Below are 24921 nucleotides of genomic sequence, written 5' to 3'. Positions count from 1 at the left end.
GAGCATCCCTTCACATTAAGAGCCCAGATTCCTCCTGGCCATCTTTGCCAAAATTCTCTACCTCATCCTCCATTTCTGCAATTACAAATCCACCTCTTCTAGACATTCAATTTCTACTGAATCAATATTGTTTACAAGGCTTTGTGCTTAGAGTAATTACCAACTTGCCCTCAAATCCTCAACTCCATCAAAAGGGTTAACTCCATCAAAAAGATCAAGGGCAGAGGGGGAGGAGACTATGCCCTATGAATATAATAAGTCAGTGTCTCTCCTGGCAGGACCCAGGAATGAGCACTGCACCAGGGCTGAGTCCTCCCCTCCACAGGCCTTCAACATTCCACCAAAATGGATCAAGAATCCACCTGATTCTCACAACTTTTTGCCTCCATCCACAGAGTCAGGGAGCCCAACACTCATTCCTACTCCCTATACTCACAGCCTTCCCACCATTTTATATTTTGACTCCTCTGGGACTGATTACAATATCCCCTTTATCCCTGTCTATGTCAATCACCACAAGAAGTCCCAGACTCCCAGGTCCCACCTGAAGTCTCATTACCACAAGGCTCTGAACATCCCCTAATCTGTCTCCATCTTCCAGCTTCCCCAATTCCTGAAACTCTCCCACAGTGCCCTCTGGAATTCATGAGTCCTCTCCCACATCACTTTTCATCACTACCCCTCTGGTTCAACCCACTATTATTTCTTGCCTCTATTACTGCAATAGCTTCTGGCCTATTTGGTTTCCACCATTGCTATCTGTGATCTATCCCAGAGAGATCAGCCAGAATAATCCTTCAAAAATATGCCTGAATGTTATTGCTCTGCTCAAAACTCTCCAGTAGCTTCCCATTTAATTCATCATGAAAGGCAAAGTTGTTGTAATGTCCTCCAAGCCCTACATCCCCTGTTCCAACCCAGTGGTCATCCTCAGTCATCCTGCTTCTCACCCCCAACTCTCTCTAAACCAGCCACACTGGCATCCTTGCTGTTCCTTGAAAACTCCAAGCACATACTCACCTTGTGGCCTATGCCTAACTCTTCTCTCTCCCTAGAATGTTCTTCCCTCAGAAATCCACAAGGCCACTCTTTTACCAACTCCCGTTCTTTTCCTTGAATGTCACCATTTCAATAAAATTTACTATATTTAGCACTCTCCTGCATTCCCAATTTCTTTTATCTGCTTTATTTTTTCATAACATTTGCCACTTTCTAATATATAGAATTTACTTATTTAGTTTATATTTACTATTTATTGCCTGCCTCTCCCACACTCACATTAGAATGCAAGCTCCCTAAGTGCAGTAAACTTTTTGTTTTATTTATTGATGTATCTCAAGTATCTAGAATGGTGCCTAGTACGTAGTAGGCACTCAAAAGATATTTGTTGACTGAATAAATGGTCCACAGCCTTGTCAAACCTAATGCCCCTTTGAACAACAACTATGAGTTAATAAACTCTTTACCTTTATGAAGGGAAAGTCATAAGGTACCTACACATGTAATTTTTAAACAATTCAAAGCAATGCCTTCACTGTAATATAAAGAAAAAAGTAAACATATGATTCAACATGGAACTGCTCAGGCACCCCTAAGCTAAAAGACGCAATGAAGTAGTCAGACTCTTGCATCCAATCTGTAGAGTCACCATGAAATGGGCAGCACAAAATGGACTGTATTGGTGACTCAAATTCCAGGAATGGCATTGCCATTTCACTGTGTGAAAAAGTTTATGTTTATATATAAAATAGATTCTAGGCTCAGGTAAATATAATCAGGTTTTTCATCCACGTGAATGAGCAGTGGGACAGTCAAGTCACACAGGATGTGGGATAATTCTTTGCTGGGCAGGACTGCCCTGGGCATTGCAAGATGTCTAGTGTCTTTGGCCCTACCAACTACATTCCGGTAGTTCCCCATCCGAAATCACTGGGACAAGCAAAATCACTCTGGTAAAATCCCTGGGTTTTAAAAGCCTATGGTTCTAATATAATGAACCAAGTACATAAAAAGTGCTTTCTAAACTGCAGTGTGCTCTACAAACGCAAGGTGCAATTATTCACTCTCCCTTTGCATGCCCAGGGCTTCAACTGAGTAAGCCACAGAATAGGTGTTCCATGCCACGTGTACGTTCGGGGTGAAGGCAGAGTAAGGCCCTAAACAATATGGGCTTGGCCCGGGAAATCTCTACTTGTCATAACTGCCAAAACCCAGCTAAAAACTTCATCAGAGTTGCCACGTGCGAGTCAGACGGGAAGAAAAAATGGTACCAGCCTGAAGACCCCCAATTTAAAAGTCTCTCTAGGAGTGTTTCCCACCTCCAGCTCCCAGGAGGTTTTAAGTTCTTGCAAATGTCCTCCCTTACCTTCTCAACGCCCCGGCCTCGTCCCTTCCCTTCCGGGCCTCTCGGCTTCCGAGCCGCCCCAGCCCTTGGACCCCTACCCCGCCCGCGGAGACTACAAGTCCCGGCGTGCCCAGCGCGCCCGGCCGGCTGCATTGGGGCTGGGCGCGTGGCGGCCGGCGAGCTCTGTGCGGGGTAAAGCCTCCCGGCGCCGGCCATGCGGGGAGGTAAGTGATCCGCTCGTGCTGCGAGCGCGCTGGGAACGCGCCCGTCTTCCCCCCTCTCCAGGATGGAAGGAAACGAAGAAAGCCACAATAAAAACCGCCCTGCCCTCCCTCGTCTCTGCTGTGTGTCCGGTGCTCCTACAGCTTGTTGCACCCCCGAGCGTGGAATCTGTCACCCTGGAGTGGAACTGGGGGCAGAAGCGTGCCCGGCTCCGCGGAGAGCTGCGGCTCACCGCGGGCTGCGGAGCAGAGCTCGCAGGATGGGACCGGGAGGTGGCACGGCTCGGCTGGGCGCACAGCGAGCGCCACACCCCCCTACTCCCTTTCCAAAGACGAGCTCCCCCGGGGAGTCCCCAGTCTCAAGGACGAACGGTTTCTTCTGGAAAGTCTTAGCCAGAAACTTTCCCCTCTGTCACCAGTGCCACAAGCGAGTCGTTTGGCTATCGGACGGGACCGGCTGGTCCAAGAGACTCTCTGGCATTTCCTCTGCTACCCTCTGTTCTGCCCCCACTACCCCCTCTCCAGGCCCTCCTTAGTTTTCCTTGAGATGCCCTTGGGGACCCGTTGAGCTCGGCCGTGCCCTCGGGCGGCTTCTCGAGATTACTTCTGCAGCCCTGTGCACCCAGGTCTGCGCTCTGGGACGCGGGCTGGATGCGCCTGTGGGCCCACTCCTGGAGACAAGGCCGGCGGGAGGTTCCTGGGGGAGGGCACTGGGTCTCTGGGGGATGAGTGCGGATCAATAAAAGCAGCCGATCGAGGCGCCAGTTTCCCGTCCTTTCTGACCCATCTCCCCTGCTATCTGAGCCCATTCCCAAGTGTCCAGGAAAGTTCTGCTCCAGAATCCTAGCACAAGGATCTCCGAAGTTATTTTAGCACATCCCATGATATCCTGGATCAGAAGGTCTTGTCGGTTTGCATGTGTATCTCTCATTCTACGCTTACACACTACAGACACACATACACACAAACACCGTGCACACTACACATTCTGCCAACACACAAATACCACACACTACACACACCACAAACACTCACATATTACACAGCGTACACATACACTCATCACACACATTGCCTTTATGCTATGCACCACACACAACCAGACACCACAGTACACACAAATACACAATTTTTATTAGCAGAGGGTTAATATCAAACAGTTTGGTGGAGGGAGTGAAGAGGAAGTGGTTGAGTACTAGTATATATACTTATACCCACAAATGTCAGTTTATTCCGAAGTTAGAAACTAGCTGATGAGTGAAACCTCCTGTTGTCAGAATTTGTGGCTCATTTTGTATAAAATGGGATTGATTTTTCACAACACCTCCTGAAACCCATACCCTTGTGTAACAGGCAAACTTTTGATCACAGCAGGCAAGACAGGAAGGGATGTCCATTTTTATATGTAGGAAGAAATTCCTGGAGAAACTTCACAGAATCCTTTCTCCTGTGAGTGTGTCTAAGGAAGAGTCAGCATAACTACATTTTCTTTGCCTCTTTCCTTTCAAGAGTGGCGTGCTGAACCTGATTTTTTTCTGAGCAGTGGCATGACAGTGCTGTCAGGACACCCTGTTCTCTATCCCTTGCCCTCAGGACTCACAGCCCAGCGCCCTTCCATTTGAATTTAGTTGTAGAACAGTTGAGAAATTTCAGATCAAACCCAAAAGCATTATGGAATCTGTTGGTGAAAGAGTGCTCTATCTCCAGAAGAGTTCATCATTTTGATCAGTGGTGGTAAAACAAACAAAAAAACCCCACCTGTTTGAGCCGTGCTTAAAAAACGTTACTCAAAAATATAAGAACATTTAGAATTCTTTCCTAAATTATTATTATTTGCTCTTTCAAGGGGGCAATGGCAAAGATGGGCAGAGACAGCCCTTGAAATTTTTCTCAGCGACGATCTTTCAAGAAGTTGAAAATTTCTAGTATAATTTCTGCAATAAGTAAGGGGAAAAACTTGACTTTGAAATTCAGGTTGCAAATTTGGATCATAGTTGCTGATCTTCTAGTACTCTTAAAAAGTACTAAAGAAAAGGGAGACCAGCAGCTTTCTCCTCAATTCTGCCTGAAGTCTACACACGATTACAGCAGCAGATGAGTTTTTCTAGGATCGTTCTTGAGAACCTGTAATTCTCTGCCCTACCTTGAGAGGTTTTGTTGACATCTTGACCTAAAAGTGTGCAAATATTGATTGGTGTTTATTTCACTGACAACCATTTATGTTTCTAGTGTATGTATAGCACATTTGTGGAATGGGAATGTTTCCCTTGAGCACTAGTTCCCAGCCAAGCAAGCAAGAGAACTGTGAGGTTGACCGGGGTAACTTAATCAAAAGATCGTGCCCAGCCCCTACTCCATCTCCCACTTACCAGAACTGGGACCTAGGATGGTGGTGGAAGATGCTATGAATTTGGGGGCTGGCACAAGATCTTCTTTTTCATATGTAACTAATATAGTACCAGGTGCTCATAGAAAATAAGTGTTGAATCTGTTGAATTATGCTTTTTACGCAACTGGGATAAACAGTTATAATGAAACCTCCCAGACTAATTGTTTTTGTTTTGTAGAATAAGGTTTGTTTTATTTTGAATTTTTTGCTGACTTCATCTGGTAGGATGAATGCCAAAATTGAAGAATGTGGGCATTCTCAGGAGATCTGGTCATCTACTTTGCATCCTCTCTGAAATATGTTACTTCCTGCATAATGAAATAAAAGGATTTTCATCTAGGCAGTGCTTTCCTTATTCTCACAAAGAGATTACTTAAAAGCCAGCCCTGGAAACTTTGTTGGCAAGTCTCAACTAGGAAGAAAGGGTAACAGGACTGCAGCTTCTGGGTGTTCACTGGGTATAGCGCCTAAGCACCAGGCTTTCTCTTATTTTCTCTTTTCTCCTACAGGAAAGAAAAAGAAATAGTTTGACACATGGCATTCATGCTCAGAACAGCAGCAAAGACATATGCAGAAACAATGAAGGGGAGGGAGAAAATAAGAGGCTCTTGATATAGCTTGTTTTTCTTTGAACAAGACAGGTGCAGGGAGAATTCTGCAGTTTGGAGACTCATGATTCATTCACTTCCACTAATTGTGCTGAAGGTAGTTAGCAAAAGTGAACAGGCACACTGTAGCTTTAAAAAGTCAGCCATGAACCAGAAGGCAGTTGGTGCAGCTTGTGTGTGATTCCTAACGTCATGTTGGCTGAGAGCCAGCCTGGTTTTATTTCACTGTGTCAAATTGTACCTCCTTATTGAATTCCTTTGCCAGCCTACTTTGTGAAAGAAAACATTGGGGTTTCTTTGGCTGTTCTTGATAAGCCTATAAAAAATGACATGTTTTAGTTGCTTCTAGGTAGGTTTTCTTTTTACTCTTCCACAAAAAAAGAAAATAATAATAAGACAATGTAGTGTGGTGTTGCAGAGTATCATTGTGAGTGTTTTGTTTTGTTTTGTTTCTGAGATGCTTAGAAAATGGTGAATGTGTAACAGTTTCCAACTGAAGTGAAATCATTCTTTTGGCATGGAGTAAGCTGCACTATCTTCTGTCTACTCTGTAACGGTGTGTGGATGTATGTTAATATCTATATGTATCTTAAATGTTGGATTTCTCTATGGATGATCTAAGTGGTTTAGCGACTGGAAGTTTGTGTGTGTGTGTGTGTGTGTGTGTGTGTGTGTGCGCGTGTGTATGTATCAGCAGTGAAGATAATCCCACACTTAACAGTATTATTTGTTAATCATCTACTTCTCTAACAGTGATAAAATCTTGTGAATATACTAAATGAATGATGCACTTGTCATGTCAGAGTAATCCCTAGGGGAAGGAGTGCCGAAGTATAAAGTGATTTGAGAGGAAATGTATTTAATTTATGGCTTCAGCTGCAGAAGAACAAGCATGTTTCAGAACTAGTTTTTTTTTTTTTTCCAGCAGTTTTGTTCATAGATTTTTCATCTTGCTAATTGCATATTAATTGTGGAGGGATTTTATTTTTTCAGTCCTCTTCCTACTAAACAAAAAGACAAAGTGATGGATGCTACTGTATCTCCTTGAATGTTTTGATGATTTTTATATAAATCTAACGAGTTGCCTACCCTGTCTTACACACACACACACACACACACACCAGTACCACCTTTCTGTGCTAAGGGCTATCTGACATTTTTGTGAGCTTCCAGATTGACCACAGTGTGGCCATCTCACAGACGGGTTTTTGAGGTTTTCATTGAGAATATGTGAGGTAGGGGAATACTTGCTGACGAAAGCTTTAAGTGCTCTTTTGCATCGCAATGAAAAAACAGAGGAGCAGTGGGAGTGGACAGAAAAACAAATACAGTAAGAAAAGAAGAAATCATAGCCCGTGGTGGGAAGGGGAGGAAAAGGGGGATTGTTTTTCTCGACTTTGACTCATTTATAAGTTACAGTGTCTTAAGTGAGAGCTTGGCACCTGGAGGAAGCTGTGCCAGTTCACTCAGCACTTGTTTTGAACGAGGATTCAATTTCATTTGCAAATGCTTATTGTCAAGGCAGGGAGTACCAGTACAGATGAAAGCACACCCCAATAATCTCCTCCAGTTCTTTAGGTTTAATCACGTCTCTCCAGTCGCTGAGGGAACTAGAGATGTAAGCAAACATACATGAACTGGTGTGAGGCTGTAAAAGGGGCCATTATGTTTCCGATTCAGAATATATATTCTTCTCTCACCTTCTAAGAATTAAACACAAGCTTTTCTCCCTTATTGATTAGTTGCTGAAGTAAAGGAAACCTGCAGCCTCCCCATGCTATCTGTTGACATGGAAAACAAGGAAAATGGCTCTGTCGGTGTAAAAAAGTAAGTGAAACTGGCTTGTGAGTTCTGCTTCTACAAACAACAGAGGGACTTGGGTTCTATTTTTATACTTCTTGCTTATCGAGTACAATACACTGTTTGGGGGTTGTCTTGGTTGATTGGTCTACACTGGCCACCAACCTCCCCTCTCCCCCCAGCTCCAATTGCCTTTTTCTGTATCCATTTCTAAGACAGAGATGACTCAGACATCAAACTGTGCATCAAGGTTTACTGTATCAGCCTTTGGAACAGGGCGGGTTGAAGATTCCAGCCCTGAGTTCTGTATACTGAAACAAAAACACAGAGCAAACATACACTCTGCCTCCCAAGTCCACAGGCTACACGGAGGGGTGAGGTGGTGGTAGGAGGAAACAGAAAAGAGAGTTTGAGTCTTTTTTAATAAAATCACCCCTCTCAAAACTGAAAGCTATAGGGAGAGAAGGAAAAAAGCGTCAGTAAGAATATTAAGTTTAACGACTTCTCTGTCCTAATTTTATGAACTTGAATGTGAAACATTTCCATATATACCATAGTCTTCTCTTTTTACATCTGTTCTTACAGTTGAAACTTGTGTTTATATTTATTGTGAGTTATATGCTTGATTCTTTTAAATAAGAAAATTTAGTTGCATTATGTAGCGTATTCTGAAACACGCTACGTATTTCAGAGTAACTCAAAATATCTGTAAGTATATGAAAAAATGTATATTCTCTTTTATGAGTTATATTTTAGCTATAACCACTTTGCTTACAAGGTAAAAGTATGTTTCGAGACAGTGCTGTCTGTTTCATTTTTCCCATGTCAGTTTAAAATTGCCTTCAACTTGAGCTTTGGAAGAAACTAATTAAATGTAATCCATAGAAGCTGTGATACCTAAGTGAGGATATAGTGTGCTATATATGTTTATGAATAGAAGGTGTATTTTACATTAAACTTACATTAAACTTAATAAAATCTGCTTTTAAAACTTCTCCCGTGGGCTTCCCTGGTGGCGCAGTGGTTGAGAGTCCGCCTGCCGATGCAGGGGACACGGGTTCGTAACCCGGTCCGGGAAGATCCCACGTGTCGCGGAGCGGCTGGGCCCGTGAGCCATGGCCGCTGAGCCTGCGCGTCCAGAGCCTGTGCTCCGCAACGGAAGAGGCCACAACAGTGAGAGGCCCGCGTACCACAAAAAAACCCCAAAAAACAAAAAAAAAAACTTCTCCCGTAATTTATATATCAGTGCCATGCTGCCATGCTTATTTCCAGTTTTGAAGTTTGGGGTAGGTAGATGGAGGAGGAATGAAAGAAACAGATGCTTTTTCAATGTGTTAGTTAGATAAGCTGCTCTGAGCAGTGATGAAAATGCCCTACACTTGTACTGTCCACAATGATAGCCATGACCTGCATGTGGCAATTAAAGACTTGAAGTATGACTAGTGTAACTGATGAACTGAACTTTTAATTTTACTCAGTTTAAATCAACTTTAAAAGTTAACAGCTTCATTGAAATATAACTGACATATAATAAACTGCATGTGTTTAAAGTATAAAATTTGATAAGTTTTGACATTTGTATACAGCCATGAAACCATTACCAAAATTAGGATAAACATATCTATCACCCACAAAGTTTCCTCATAAACCTTTGTAATTTCTCCTTTCTGCCCTTCCCTTCCGTCATATCCCCAGGCAACCACTGATAAGCTATCACTGTAGATTAGTTTACTTTTTCTAGATTTTTATATAAGTGGAATTATTCATAATGTACTTTTTTGGGAGGAGGGAATGGATCTGATTCCTTTCACCCAGAATAATTAATTTGGGATTTATTCATGTTATAGTGTGTATCAATAGTTTTTTGCTTTTTATTACTGAGTAGTATTTTATTGTATGGATATACAATACTTTGTTCACTGTTTATCCACCCACTTGTTGATGGACATTTGGATCGTTTCCATTTTTTTTAGGGATTACAATTAAAGCCACTTTGGTCACTTGTGTACAGGTCTATGTGTGGACATACTCATTTCTCTTGGATAAATCTCTGGGAATGAAGTGGCTGGGCTGTGTGGTAGGTGTATGTTAAACTTTGTAAGAAATTGCCAAACTGTTTTCCAAACTAGTTGTCCCATTTTACATTCCCACCAGCAGTGTGAGCATTCCAGTTGTTCTATATGCTCAGGAACTTGGTGTGATCACTGCTCTTTATGTCATTAGGTATGGTTTTAATTTTCATTTCCCTAATGACCGATGATATTGAGCATTTTTTCATGTGCTTATTTTATCCATAGACTTCTTAAGTACTGTTCAAATCTTTTGTCCATTTCTTATTGGGCTGGTTTTTTAATATATTATTGCGTAGAGTTTTTATATATTCTGGATACAAATCCTTTATCATGTACATGATTTGAAAATATTTTCTTGTGGTGTGTGATTTTTTTTTCATTCTCTCTACAGTGCCTTTCAAAGAGCAGAAGTTTTAAATTTTGATGAAGTCCAGTTTATCAATTTTTTATTTTATGGATAGTGCTTTTGGTGTCACATCTAAGAAATATTTGCCTCACCCAAGGTCACAAAGATTTTCTCTTATGTTTTCTTAGATTTGGGACTATGATTTTTGAGTTAATTTTTGTGCATGGTATGGGATAAGGATTAAAGTCTTTCTTTTGGTGGTGGTCACAGTGGTTGTTTTTTTTGCCTGTGGATATCCAGTTGTTCCAGCACCATTTGTTGAATTGTCTGTGCAACTTTGTTGAAAAATAATTGATCATATATGTGTAGATCTATTTCTGGACTCTAGTTTATTCAAATGATATTTTTGTATATATTTATGCCAATACAACACTGTTTGGATAACTATAGCTTTATAATATACCTTGAAATCAGGTAGTATTAGCCATCCAACTTGTTCTTTTTGGAACTAGTTTTGGCACTCCTAGTCCTTTGAATTTCCATATAAATTTTAGAATCAGCTTGTCAATTTCTACCAGAAAGATGCCTGCTGGTGATTTGATTGGCATTGCATTGAATTATAGATCAATTTAAGGAGAATTGACATCTTAGCAATATCATGTTTTCCAACTCATTAACATAGCATTTTTCTCTGTTAACTTAGGTCTTCTTTAATTTCTCTTAGCAATGTTTTATCGTTTTCAGTGTGCAGGTCTTACACATCTTTTGTCTATATCCCTACATGTTTCATATTTTTATGCTATTATTAATGGTAGTGCTTTTTAAATTTAAATTTCCAGTTGTTTGTTGTAGTATATAGAAATACAATTGATTTTTTTTATATTGACCTTGTATCCTACAACCTTGCTAAACTCATTTATTACTTCTAGTGGCTTTTTCATAGATTCTATCAGATATTTAACATAGACAGTTATGTCTTGTGAGTAAAGACAGTTTTACTTTTTCCTTCCCAGTGTGGATGCCTTTCATTTCTTTTTCCTACCTTATTGCACTGAATAGGACCTCCACTAAAAAGCTGAATAGAAGTGGTGAGATTAGACATCCTAATTTTGTTCCTGATGTTAAGAGAAAACGTTTACTCTTTTTCTTGTCTTTGTTCTTCTGTATAAATGTGTCTTTCTTTTCTGTCTGCTTTTAAAATTTTCTCTTTATCGTTTATTTTTGAGCAATTTGATTATGAGTCTCCGTGTAGTTTTCTTTATCTTTCTTGTGTTTGAAGTTTGTTTCGTGTTTTGGATTTGTGGACTTAGTTTAGAAGTTTTCAACCATTATTTTTTTTAGTCCCCCTCCACTTCTCCTTTGGGGACTCCAGTTATAGGTTTATTTAATCGTTTGATATTGTCCAACAATTCACTGATGCCCTGTTAATTTTTTTCCAGTCTTTCTTCTGTGTTTCATTTTGGATAGTTTCTACTGCCTCCCCTTCAAGTTCACTAATCTTTTCTTCTGAAATGTATAATCTCTTGTTAATCCCACCCAATGCATTTTTCATTTCAGATGATGTAGTTTTCATCTCTAGAAGTTCAACTTGGTCTTTTTTTTATATCTTCCATGTCTTCACTTAACATGTTCTTCCCTCTAGCTTCTGAACATATGAAATATATTCATAATAATTGTTTCAACATCCTTGTCTACTAATTCTATCATTTCTCAGTCAGCTTCAGTTGATTGGCTTTTCTCTTCATCATGGGTCATATTCTTCTGCTTCTTTGCATGCCTGGTAATTTTTTATTGTAAGTCAGGTATTGTGAATTTTACTTTGTTAGGTGTTGGATATTTTTGTATTCCTATAAATATTCCTGATCTTTGTCCTGGGATGTGCCTAAATTACTTGGAAACAAACAATTTGATTCTTTTAAGCATTGCTGTGCAGGACTAGAGCTGTATTTAAGGGTATTTTTCCCCTTTTATTGAAGTAAGACCCATCTTTGTGCTCTAACCAATGCTCCTGAATGATGAGATTTTCCTCTCTGGCAGATGGAAACAGGCACCATTCCCATCTCTGTGTGATCTCTAAGGATTGTTTCTCTTTTTCGTGGTTCTTTCCCCAGCCTGTTTCCTCATGTGTATGTGATAATCAGTACTCTGCTGAGCACTTGACGGGAAGCCTCTACACCTCTCCAGAGTTCTCTCTGTGTAGCTCTCTCCTCTCTAGAACTCTTTCCCGGGCACAGCCTAAAATCTCTCTTCAGGGAGAAAGTGGATACGGCTTACCTTGCTTGTTTCCCATCCCTCAGGGGTCACTGTTCTTTATTGCCTATGTCCAGTGAATGCCTTGAGTGCCATTCTCATACATCTTGTCTATTTTTTTAGTTGTTTTAGGCAGAAGGGTAAATCTGGGCCCCGTTACTCCATCTTGATCAGAAATAGAAGTTGCAGTTAATTTATATAGCCAAGTGGCTATCGGCTAACATGTTGGGCAGGGTAGAGTTAGATTATAATACAGAATTCCTAAACATAGAGTTTTAAGGCTCTTTCTGAGATCTGCCCAAACTGGGGCTCACAGTTGCTTCCATTTTGTTTTCCAGATATGGAAAATATAGTTGCTTTACTAGGGAATGTACTTCACAAAGGGTCATTTCCAAAGAAGCCTAGGGTAATGGCTCTTATTCACTGGCCACATGCTCCTGATCAGAGCTTTAGTTTTATAAGGCTACTACTTATGGTGTCCCTTTTCTGTGTCTAGCACTTTGTGTGAGCCTTGTTAATCCTCACAACCATATTTTGAGGTATGTGCTATAATTCCCACTTTATAGTGGAGAATACCAAAGCTCCAGGAGGTAAAAGACCTTGTAAGAGTTCAGAGCTAAGGAGTGCTGGTGCTGGTATTCAGGTTCTGAAGCCTGAGTCCTTTCTTCTGCACTAGGGTGACTAGGTTGTTTAAAGGTGGCTTTCAGTCACTTTCACCAGAGGCATGGCTCTCACTACCAGGAGGCTATAGAAGCCTATTTTTGTCTCCAAGATTTGTAGATGTTGCAAACATTCAAAAATATGACCATAACAAAGACAGGACTTCCCTTTCCAAAATGGCATATTTCTTCTAAGTACAGAGTATTTTAAAGTCTGTTCTAAGTATTAGGACAGTGATTTCTTAAACTTGAGTTTGTGTCACTTGGAAATACAGATTGCTGGGCCACATCTCCAGAGTTTCTGATTCAGCCTGGGAATTTGCATTTTAACATGTTCTCTGGTGATGTTGATGCTGATAATCCAGAGACTTTGGAAAACAATTTGGCATTATTTTCAAGTGTAGAACCATAAAATATTTTATAACTCAGCCATTCTGTTTCTGGATATATACAAGTGCTGCTCAGTAGAAACGCTATTTGAGACATGTATGTAATTTAAAATTTTCTAGTGGTCATATTTAAACAGATGAAATTAATTTTAGTATATTTTATATTTGACTGAAAATACCCAAGATGTTATCATTTTGAACTGTAATCAATATAGCATCTTATGAATGAGATAGTTTACATTTTTCATGCTAAATTTTATAAATCCACTATGTATTTTATACTTAGAGTATGTCTCAATTTGGATGCCAAATTTTTATTAGAAATGCTTGATCTCTATTAGATTTCATAAAATTTGCAATCGAAAAAGCAGAATCACATACCCTAATAATTCCAAACATACCTAAAAGTCCCAATAAATTAATCACGTACCAAAAAATTATTTTCTCTTAATGTATGCATGTACATTAACACAACTGGTTCTTCTTTTTTTTAGAAGATTTGATTTGACTTTGAAGCAATAGCATTAGTTTCAAAACTACCTCTGTCCAAGTTAAATAAGTTTACTGATACTTAAGTCATATTTTTAACATTAAATTCAAAAGGGTATTGCATAAATTTATAAGCAACTATAAATTTATCAATGTCAGCAAATCACTCTTCAACTTTTTCTTAAAATTGATTTATGTTAGAAAATGTGTAAAATTAATTTCATTGTATTGTACTCCGAAAAGTTTCAATTTTAACACGAAATTTTGTGCCTGTTTAGCTAGGTTAGCTAGGCTACAAATCAGCATTTCCTTTTTTTTTAAGAGCTTCAAATTAAGCTCATTTACATGTAGTCTGATATCAATGAGAAAATATAAATTACTCTGCCATTTTTTTGTCTTTAAGTATTTGTTGTCTTTAATTATTGAATATTTGGAAAGCATTTTTTTGTTTTAATGAAATCTTGAATTGGACTTAACAATACAATAAATCTTTGTATATTTCTTCCATGACTTAACCAACAAGTACAGGCAAAGAACACAGATATTAAATGTATTGTGTTCTATTTCTTTTAAGAATTCCATTGTCTGGCATTGATCCATAGCATTTGCAAATATTTACTGAATGATTTAACAATGGTATACATGACACTTTTCAGGAATCTGCTTTAGAAGACTGAACATTAGTATCATACAGATACAGAATCAGCTCAGATTCTGTTTAAAATCACTTCAAAATGTTTCATTGTACATTTAATTTTGATTACAGGTGACTAATGTCATCAATTCTTTTTGACTGTTGAGAAGCAAGTTACCAAATTCACTATGTCTTTGCTAAAAATGTCTCTTAATATTGTCCATTTTTTACACAACAAACAAACAGCTTTTTTCCTTTTGCTCTGCTCCAACAAATTGCAATTGCTGTTCGTCATGAAATTTCCGACATACTTTTAGCCAGGCTCCTTTTTCTTTACTATTCTGGTTCTAGTGCTACTTTCTGCATCTCCTTTTGATTCTGCATCAGTAATATGCCTCCTTTTCATTATTTTATTTCATTTTATTTTTATTGGATTATAGTTGCTTTACACTGCTGTGTCAGTTTCTGCTGTACAGCAAAGTGAATCAGCCATATGTATATATATATATATATCCCCTCGTTTTTGGATTTCCTTGCTATATAGGTCACCACAAGGCACTTAGTAGAGTTCCCTGTGCTATACAGTAGGTTCTCATTAGTTACCTATTTTATACATAGTGGGGTATATATGTCAATCCCCGTGTGCCAATTCATCCCACCACCCCCTTCCCTCTTGGTATCCATACACTCGTTCTCTACAACTGTGTCTCTATTTCTGCTTTGCAAATAAGATCATCTAAACCATTTTTCTAGATTCCACATATAAGTGTGAATATACTATATTTGTTTTTCTCTTTCTGACCTCACTCTGAATGACAGTCTCTAGGTCCACCCAGGTCTCTGGAAATAACACAATTTCGTTCCTTTTTATGACTGAGTAATATTCCATTCTATATATGTATCACATCTTCTTTAGCTGTTTCTCTGTTGATGGACATTTAGGTTGCTTCCATGTCCTGGCTGTTTTAAATAGTGCTGCAATGAACATTTGGGTGCATATGTCTTTTTGAATTATGGTTTTCTCTGGGTATATGCCCAGAAGTGCGATTGTTGGATCATATAGTAGTTCTATTTTTAGTTTTTTAAGAATGTCCATACTGTTCTCCATAGTGGCTTTGTCAATTTACATTCCCACCAACAGTGTAAGACTGTTGCCTTTTCTCCACACCCTCTCCACCATTTATTGTTTGTAGATTTTTTAATGATGGCCATTCTGACTGGTGTGATATGATATCTCATTGTAGTTTTGATTTGCATTTCTCTAATAATCAGTGATATTGAGCATCTTTTCATGTGTTTGTTGGCCATCTGTATGTCTTCTTTGGAGAAATGTCTATTTAAGTCTTCACCCATTTTTGTTGTGTTGTTTGTTTTTTTGATATTGAGCTGCATGGGCTGTTTGTATATTTTGGAGATTAATCCTGTGTCAGTTGCTTCATTTGCAAATATTTTCTCCCAATCTGAAGGTTGTCTTTTCGTCTTGTTTATGGTTTCCTTGGCTGTGCAAAAGCTTTTAAGTTTCATTAAGACCCATTTGTTAGGAGGTGGGTCAAAAACGGTCTTGCTGCAATTTATGTCAGAGTGTTCTGCCTATGTTTTCCTCTCAGAGTTTCATAGTGTCTGGCCTTACATTTAGGTCTTCAATCCATTCTGAGTTTATTTTTGTGTATGGTGTTAAGGAGTGTTCTAATTCCATTCTTTTACATATAGCTGTCCAGTTTTCCCATCACCACTTATTAAAGAGACTGTCTTTTCTCCATTGTATATTCTTGCCTCCTTTGTCATAGATTAGGTGACCATAGGTGTGTGGGTTTATCTCTGGTCTTTCCATCCTGATCCCTTGATCTATATTTCTGTTTTTGTGCCAGTACCATACTATCTTGATTACTGTAGCTTTGTAGTATAGTCTGAACTCTGGGAGCCTGATTCCTCCAGCTTCATTTTTCTTTCTCAAGGCTGCTTTGGCCATTCGGAGTCTTTTGTGTTTCCATACAAATTGTAAAATTTTTTGTTCTAGTTCTGTGAAAAATGTCATTGGTAATTTGATAGAGCACAATATTGATTCTTCCAATCCAAGAACATGGTATATCTCTCCATCTGTTTGTGTCGTCCTTGATTTCCTTCATCAATATCTTATAGTTTTCAGCATATAGGTCTTTTGCCTCCTTAGGTAGGTTTATTCCTAGGTTTTTTGTTCTTTTGAATGTGATGGTAAATGGGATTGTTTCCTTCATTTCTCTTTCTGATCTTGCATAGTTAATGTATAAGAATGCAAGAGATTTATGTGCATTTATTTTGTATCCTGCAACTTTACTAAATTCGTTGATCAGCTCTAGTAGTTTTCTGATAGCGTCTTTAGGATTCTCTATGTGTAGTATCATGTCATCTGCAAACAGTGATAGATTTACTTCTTTTCCGATTTGGACTCCTTTTATTTCTTTTTCTTCTCTGATTGTCCTGGCTAAAACTTCGAAAACTATGTTGAATAATAGTGGTGAGAATGGGCAACCTTGATTCGTTCCTGATCTTAGAGGAAATGGTTTCAGTTTTTCACCATTGAGAACGATGTTGGTTGTGGGTTTGTCATATATGGCCTTTATTATGTTGAGGTAGGTTCCCTCTATGCCCACTTTCTGGAGAGTTTTTATCATAAATGGGTGTTAAATTTGTCAAAAGATTTCTCTACATCTATTCAGATGACCATATGGTTTTTATTCTTCAATTTGTTGATATGGTGTATCACATTGTTTAAATTGCATATATTGAAGAATCTTTGCATCCCTGGGATAAATCCCACTAGATAATGGTGTATGATCCTTTTAATGTGTTGTTGGTTTCAGTTTGCTAATATTTTGTTGAGGATTTTGCATCTGTGTTCATCCATGATAATTGACCTGTAATTTTCTTTTTCTGTGATGTCTTTGTCTGGTTTTGGTATCAGGGTAATGGTGACCTCATAGAATGAGCTTGGGAGTGTTCCTCCCTCTGAAATATTTTGGAAGAGTTTGAGAAGGATAGATGTTAGCTCTTCTCTAAATGTTTGATAAAATTCACCTGTGAAGCCATCTGGTCCTGGACTTTTGTTTGTTGGAAGATTTTTAATCACAGTTCAATTTTATTACTTGTGACTGGTCTGTTCATATTTTCTATTTCTTCCCGGTTCTGTCTTGGAAGGTTGTACTTTTCTAAGAATTTGTCCATTTCTTCCAGGTTGCCATTTTATTGGCATACAGTTGCTTGTAGTAGTCTCTCATGATCCTTTGTATTTCTGCAGTATCAGTTATAATCTGTCCTTTTTCATTTCTAATTTTATTGATTTGAGTCCTCTCCCTCTTTTTCTTGATGAGTCTGGCTAAAGATTTATCGATTTTGTTTATCTTCTCACAGAACCAGAACCAGCTTTTAATTTCATTGATCTTTGCTATTGTTTTCTTCATTTCTATTTCATTTATTTCTGCTCTGATCTTTATGATTTCTTTCCTTCTACTAACTTTGGGGGTTTTTTTTGTTCTTCTTTCTCTAGTTGCTTTAGGTGTAAGTTTAGGCTGTTTATTTGAGATTTTTCTTGTTTCTTGAGATAGGATTGTATTGCTATAAACTTGACTCTTAGAACTGCTTTTGCTGCCTTCCATAGGTTTTCAGTCATCATATTTTCATTGTCATTTGTTTGTATGTATTTTTTGATTTCCTCTTTGATTTCTCCAGTGATCTCTTGGTTATTTAGTAGCATAGTGTTCAGCCTCCATGTGTTTGCGTTTTTTACAGTTATTTTCCTTTAATTGATTTCTAATCTCATAGCACTGTGGTCAGAAAAGATGCTTGATACAATTTCAATTTTCTTAACCTTACCGAGGCTTGATTTGTGACCCAAGATGTGATCTATCCTGGAGAATGTTCCTGGAGAATATTCTGAGAAGAAATTTTGTTTTGCTGCTTTCAGATGGAATGTCTTAAACATATCAATTAAGTCTATCTGGTCTAATGTCTCATTTAAGGCTTGCATTTCCTTATTAATTTTCTGTCTGGATGATCTGTCCATTGGTGTAAGTGGTGTGTTAAAGCACCCCACTATTATTGTGTTACTGTCGATTTCCCCCTTTATGGCTGTTAGCATTTGCCTTACGTATTGAGGTGCTCCTATGTTGGGTGCATAAATATTTACAGTTGTTACATCTTCTTCTCGGATTGATCCCTTGATCATTATGTAGTGTCCTTCTTTGTCTCTTGTAATAGTCTTTATTTTAAAGTCTATTTTGTCTGATATGAGTATTGCTACTCCAGCTTTCTTTTGATTTACATTTTCATGGAATATCTTTTTCCATCCCCTCACTTTTAGTCTGTATGTGTTCCTAGGTCTGACGTGGGTCTCTTGTAGACAGCATATATATGGGTCTTTTCTTATCCATTCAGCCAGTCCATGTCTTTTGGTTGGAGCATTTAATCCATTTACATTTAAGGTAATTATCGATATGTATGTTTCTATTAGCATTTCCTTAATTGTTTTGGGTTTGTTTTTGTAGGTCTTTTTCTTCTCTTGTGTTTCCCACCTAGAGAAGTTCCTTTAGCATTTGTTTTAAAGCTGGTTTGGTGGTTTTGAATTCTCTTAGCTTTTGCTTGTCTGTAAAACTTTTGATTTCTCCATCAAATCTGAATAAGATCCTTGCTGGGTAGAGTAATCTTGGTTGTAGGTTTTTCGCTTTCATCAATTTAAATGTATCCTGACACTCCCTTCTGGCCTGCAGAGTTTCTGCTGAAACATCAGCTGATAACCTTACAAGGATTCCCTTTTATATTATTTGTTGTTTCCCCTGCTGCTTTTAAAATTTTTTCTTTGTATATAGTTTTTGTTAGTTTGATTAATATGTGTCTGGGCATGTTTCTCCTTGGGTTTATCCTGTATGGGACTCTCTGTGCTTCCTGGACTTCGGTGACTATTTTCTTCCCCATGTTAGAGAAGTTTTCAACTATAATCTCTTCAAATATTTTATCAGACCCTTTCTCTTTCTCTTCTTTTCTGGGTCCCCTATAATTCAAATGTTGGTGTGTTTACTGTTGTCCCAGAGGTCTCTGAGACTGTCCTCAATTCTTTTCATTCTTTTTTCTTTATTCTGCTCCCTGGCAGTTATATCCACCATTTTATCTTCCAGCTCACTTAACCATTCTTCTGCCTCAGTTATTCTGGTATTGATTCCTTCTAGTGTATTTTTCATTTCACTTATTGTGTTGTTCATCACTGGTTGTTTGTTCTTTAGTTCTTCTAGGTCTTTGTTAAACATTTCTTGTATCTTCTCAATCCGTGCCTCCATTCTATTTCTGAGATCTTGGATCATCTTTACTATCATTACTCTGAATTCTTTTTCAGGTAGATTGCCTATTTCCTCTTCATTTATTTGGTCTTGCGGGTTTTTACCTTGCTCCTTCCTCTGCAACATATTGCTCTGTTGTCTCGTTTTGTTGAATTTACCGTGTGTATGGTCTCCTTTTTGCAGGTGGCAGTGTCATAGTTCCCATTGTTTCTCTTGTCTTCCCCCTGGTGGGTGAGTTTGGTCCAGGGGCTTATGTAGGTTTCCTGGTGGGAGGGACTGGTACCTGTGCTCTGGTGGGTGGAGCTGAGTCTTTTCCCTCTGATGGGCAGGGCCACATCGGGTGGTGTGTTTTGAGGTGTCTGTGAGCATAGTATGACTTTAGGCATCCTGTCTGCTGATGGGTGGGGCTGTGTTCCTTTCTTTTGTATGGCATGAGGTTTCCAGCATGGGAGCCTGCAGGGAGTTGGGTGGAGCCAGGTCTTGGTGTGGCGATGGATACCTCCAGGAGAGTGCACAGTGATTAGTATTCCCTGGGCTCTGGAATTCTCTGGTGGTCCAGCATCCTGGACTCGGTGCTCCAACCCCAGAAGCCCAGGTCCAACCCCTGGCCGGGGAACCAAGAGCCTGCAAACTACGTAGCATAACCAGAGAAAAAAGAAAGGAAAATAAAACAGACAAAAAAACCCCAAGACAAGTAGCAAAAACAAACAAACAGCAACAACAACCCACACACACACAAAAAGAAGAAAACAGACAAACCAAGCCCAAGACAAATGGTAAAAAGAAAACCAAACAACCGGAAAGAAATAAAGAAGCAGACAGAAAAAACAAAAACAAAACATAGAAAACGAAAAACAAGAGAACAGACAAACAAAATAACTCAAAAATGAGAACAATCAATAAGGACTACACTAATGAAAACAAAAAATGAAAAACAAAACAAAACTGAAAGCAAACTAATATTTTTAAAAATGGCAAAGAAAACATAAAACCAACACATAAAAACGATCCAAAAAAAATCAAAAACAGGAAAAAAACACACAAAAGTAAAAATAGAAAAATAAAAAATATTGAAAATAAAAATAAATAATGAAAACAAGAACACCAACAACTGAACAAAATGAAGCAAACTAAAAAGGAATAATAGTAATAAGAATATTTTCCTGGTGCCTCCTCTGTCAGTGTCCTTGCTCCCACAGTGAGCCACAGCCAACCCCTGCCTCCCCAGGAGGCTCTCCAGTACCTCTAGGTAGGTCTCTGGACCTGCTGTGGGCCCAGTGGGGCACTCAGACTCTCACCTGACCAAAGTACTTCATGTACCTGCACCCAGAGTCCACTGCTGCTAAAGTTAGACTGGTCTCAGTTGTGGGAACACTCATTGTCTATTCATATATTCCCATACGCAGGATTTACCAAGCCGATCACAGAGGTTTAATCCATGGCCTGTGTAGTCACACTGCCCCTGGAGCTCAGCTTTTGTTTTGGCCCCACCTCTCCATGTGCACCACCCTCAGGCGTCTGTTCCCCACCCAGGTGAGAGGGAGAAAAAGCGGTGGCTGTTTGGGGCACACTTACTCAGGCCAGGGAGGGGTGTGGCAGCCACAACTGGGGTATGCACCAAGTGCCTGTGGTGGCAGAGACCAGCAGGCAGTTGCAACAGACTGGGGCACGCTCGCTCTGGTGGAGTCCTTCCCAGTGTGCACGGAGGCAGGGGCTGGCATGTGAGGCTGGTGGTGGCCCCACCCACTGCATGCCACTCAACAATGGCACCTCATTTCCTAGGCAGACCACACTTCTGCTAGGGGCATTCCCAGCCTCAGAGCCCCTTACTCCCATCCCCTCTGTTGTATCTGCACAGCCAACAGCATTCCTCTCCCTGGATCTGCTCTCTTAACCTCATGCTTTAGCACTCAGCCCCCACCAGCACTGGTGGATTCCTGTCTCAGGTAGGGATGCCCAGGTCTGTTTCCCAAGGAGGCTTTGGAATGGGTGGTGCTCAAGACCCTGGAGCCTATGCAGGTCAAGGAGACCTTGGCTTGAGGGGTGGGCAAGCCTGCTCAGATGGGTGCCCCTCCCACTTCCCACAAATGCCCCAGGGTTGTAGGTCCCTTTTTCGATTCCTCTTTTCTGTTTTTCCTTCTTTTGTCCTACCCAGTTTTGAGGGGATTTTTCTTGTCCTTTCAGGTGTCCAAAGTCTTCCGCTAATGTTCAGCAGGTGCTCTGTGAGAATCGTTCCATTTGCAGATGTACTCTTGATGTACTTGTGAGGAGAGACAAATTCTGCATCCTCCTATTCTGCCATCTTGACTCCTCCTATGCCTCCTTTTTAAATTTTAAAATTTATACATACTTATTTTTAATTAAAAAATATTTAATTATATTAAAATTAAAATAGTAAGACTATTAATTACCAGTACAGCACATGAAAAGATTTTCATAACTTGCGCTGTCTGCATCAAACACATTACAATATTACATGGGTGCATAGAAAAGATCATTTGACCTGAGTCAATGTGTGGACACCAACTAGATTGCCATGTGTTTATGTGTAAAACTAGAGAGGAGACTTGCATCTGATAGAACGTCAATTCAACAGTAGTATCCTGGGTGATTCAGTGGTTAAAGTGAAATGTTGTTACACCAAAACGATGAAGTTATGTTTATCAGAAACATAATTTATACCAGTTCAAATTTTAAATTTAAACTAATTAAAGAAAATTAAAAACCCAGTTTCTTAGTCAAATTTTTAATGCTCAACAGCCACATGTGATTAGAGGCTACCATACTGCACAGGTATATAGGTATATAGCCAAGACAAGCTCTTGCACATGTGCAGAGGGAGAAAGGTTAAATGAATATAAGGTTGAGGATGATTACCTCAGGTGGGGGACACAGGCATGGGATAGATATAATTATTGTCAAGATTATAGGTTTTATTTTGCCTGGTGGATTCATAGTGTTTATTAAGTTTAAAAATAACTAAATATCTATGAGGGAACCATCTTAATAGTTTGGAATGTGTCCTTCTAGACGGTTTCTGTACAAATACTCTCTGTATCCATATGTATATGTATATAAAGTACACATAAACCTTTACTGAACAAATGGGATCATAGTGTTCTCTTTTTGTGGTTTTCAGATACACAGATTTTTGGATTAATCAAAACCTTGGTACACGACACTCTTACCATTGATCTATGTTTAGCCATGTTAGATCCATGTTAGAATTTTCAATAAATTCTAAAAAAAAATTCTAGGTGTTTCACATGTATGTTCATATCTGTACAACTTACAAGTATACAATGTGAATTTTTTTTTCCCATTCACTTAATCTTACTCCCTTTTTCATCAGTTGGTCTTTTTTCCCTTCTTCCCTTTTCTCCTAGGATGGAGTAGGAACCAATGTTCCCACACAATAGATGCTAATAGTAAGTTAGCAGCTTCTCAACAGCAAGTGGTTTATCTCCCCACCACCACCATGCCCCTCACCCCTCAGTGGAGAAGCTCTACTGCAAGAGAAAGTTCACAGCAACAAAGTTTAGCGACTTTCAAAAGAAGCTCTTTCGTATTAAAACCATGCCTTTTCTTGCACATGTATCTCACCATCTTCCTCTGCCTTTGTGTTCAGTTTGTTGTTTTATTATGAAGCAAAGACTCTTTTAATTTTGGAAATAACATTTCTTTTAAAATCAGTCAAGTGATACTTTTCTTAGTAATGAATGTTGGAAAGTTTTAAATTCACTTTAATATTAAAATACTAACTTTAAATATTGAGATACAGTTGACATACAGCATATTAGTTTCAGATGTACAACATAATGATTCATTATTTCTGTATACTGTGAAACGTTCACCTTGATAAGTGTAGTTAACATCCATCACCATATAGAGTTACAAATTTTTTTTTCTTGTGATGAGAATTTTTAAGATCTACTACCTTTAACAACTTTCAAATATACAATGCGGTATTATTAATTATAGTCACTGTGCTGTATGTCACATCCCCATGACTTTTATTTTATAACTGGAAGTTTGTACCTTTTCACCACTTTCACCCATTTTGTGTACCCCCAACCCCTACCTCTGGCAACCCCCAATCTGTTCTCTGTATTTATGATTTGGGGTTTAAAATGTTTTTTTTTAAATTTTTTGTTTTTAGATTCCACATATAAGTGAGATTATATATTTTTGTCTTTCTCTGACTTATTCCCCCTGCATAATGCCCTCAAGGTCCATTCATGTAGTCAAAAATGGAAAGACTTCCTTCCTTTTTATGGCTGAATACTATTCCATTGTGTATATATACCACATTTTTTTATCCATTTATCCATTGATGGTCACTCAGGTTGCTTTCATGTCTTGGCTATTGTAAATAATGCTGTAATGAATGTGGGGGGGCGTCCATACATCTTTTTGATTTAGTGGTTTCTTCCTTCAGATAGATACCCAGAAGTGGAGTTGCTGGATTGTATGGTAGTTCTACTTTTAATTTTTTTCAGGAACCTCCCTACTGTTTTCCATACTGAGTGCACCAATTTACACTCCTACCAACAGTGCACAAGTGTTCCCTTTTCTCCACATCGTTGCCAACACTTGTTATTTCTTGTTTGTTTTGATAATAGCCATTCTGAAGGGCAAGAGGTGATATCTCCTTGTGGTTTTGGTTTGTATTTCCCTGATGATTAATGGTGTAGAGCATCTTTTCATATATCTGTTGGCCATCTGCATATCTTTGGAAAAAATGTATATTCAAATCCTCTGCCCATTTTTTAATTAGATTGTTTATTTTTTGCTGTTGAGTTATATGTATTCTTTATATATTTTGGATTTGCAAATATTTTCTCCTATTCAGTATCTTGCCTTTTCATTTTGTTGATGATTTCCTTTGCTGTGCTGAAGATTTTTAGTCTGATGCAGTCCCACTTGTTTAATTTTGCTTTTGTTGCCTTTGCTTTTGGAGTCAGGTCCAAAAAACAATCATTGCCAAGCTGATGTCAAAGAGCTTACCACTTATGTTTTCTTCTACAAGTTTTATGGTTTCAGGTCTTACGGTCTTACATTCAAATCTTTGATCCACTTTGAGTTAATTTTTGTGTATGGTGTAAGGTGGTGGTCCAGTTTCATTCTCTTACACATGGCTCTCTTGTTTTTCCAGCACCATTTATTGAAGAGACTGTCCTTTCCTCATTGTATATTCTCAGCTCATTTGTCATAAATTAATTGGCCATATATGCATTAACACTAACTTTTGGAATAGCCCTCTCTGAAGGCTGTTAACTATTAAATATTAAGATAATTATTAATTTAAAGAGGTTGTCATTTTTGCCCATGTGAATTAGAGGATTAGGAGGTGAATGATAGAAGTAAAATGTTAGGGTAGAGTTAGAAATTATTATTTGTATTGCTAGAATTTC

The 24921-nt window shown here is 38.8% G+C and overlaps 1 protein-coding gene across 2 annotated transcripts in view; it reads left to right on the top strand.

The window, feature by feature from the left end:
* Positions 1-2502: 2502 nt before the first annotated feature.
* SAMD13 (sterile alpha motif domain containing 13) overlaps positions 2503-24921 on the top strand; it is a 46918-nt gene continuing 24499 nt past the window's right edge. The window contains exons 1-3 of one of the 2 annotated variants that reach the window (XR_009539257.1): positions 5829-5911; positions 7305-7389; positions 22894-23025. Coding sequence is in view for 1 of the 2 variants with exons in the window: in XM_060142515.1 (XP_059998498.1) it covers positions 2559-2568; positions 7305-7389 (95 nt within the window). In the remaining variant the exon portion in view is untranslated. Of the gene's footprint in view, positions 2569-5828; positions 5912-7304; positions 7390-22893; positions 23026-24921 lie in introns of those variants that run through there. The other variant, XM_060142515.1, reaches the window with a different exon arrangement.

This window comes from Lagenorhynchus albirostris, chromosome 2, assembly GCF_949774975.1.
Source record: "Lagenorhynchus albirostris chromosome 2, mLagAlb1.1, whole genome shotgun sequence".
Classification (NCBI taxonomy): domain Eukaryota; kingdom Metazoa; phylum Chordata; class Mammalia; order Artiodactyla; family Delphinidae; genus Lagenorhynchus; species Lagenorhynchus albirostris.
The sequence above is the reverse complement of the archived record's forward strand: the minus strand, read 5'-3'. Positions and strand labels throughout refer to the sequence as shown.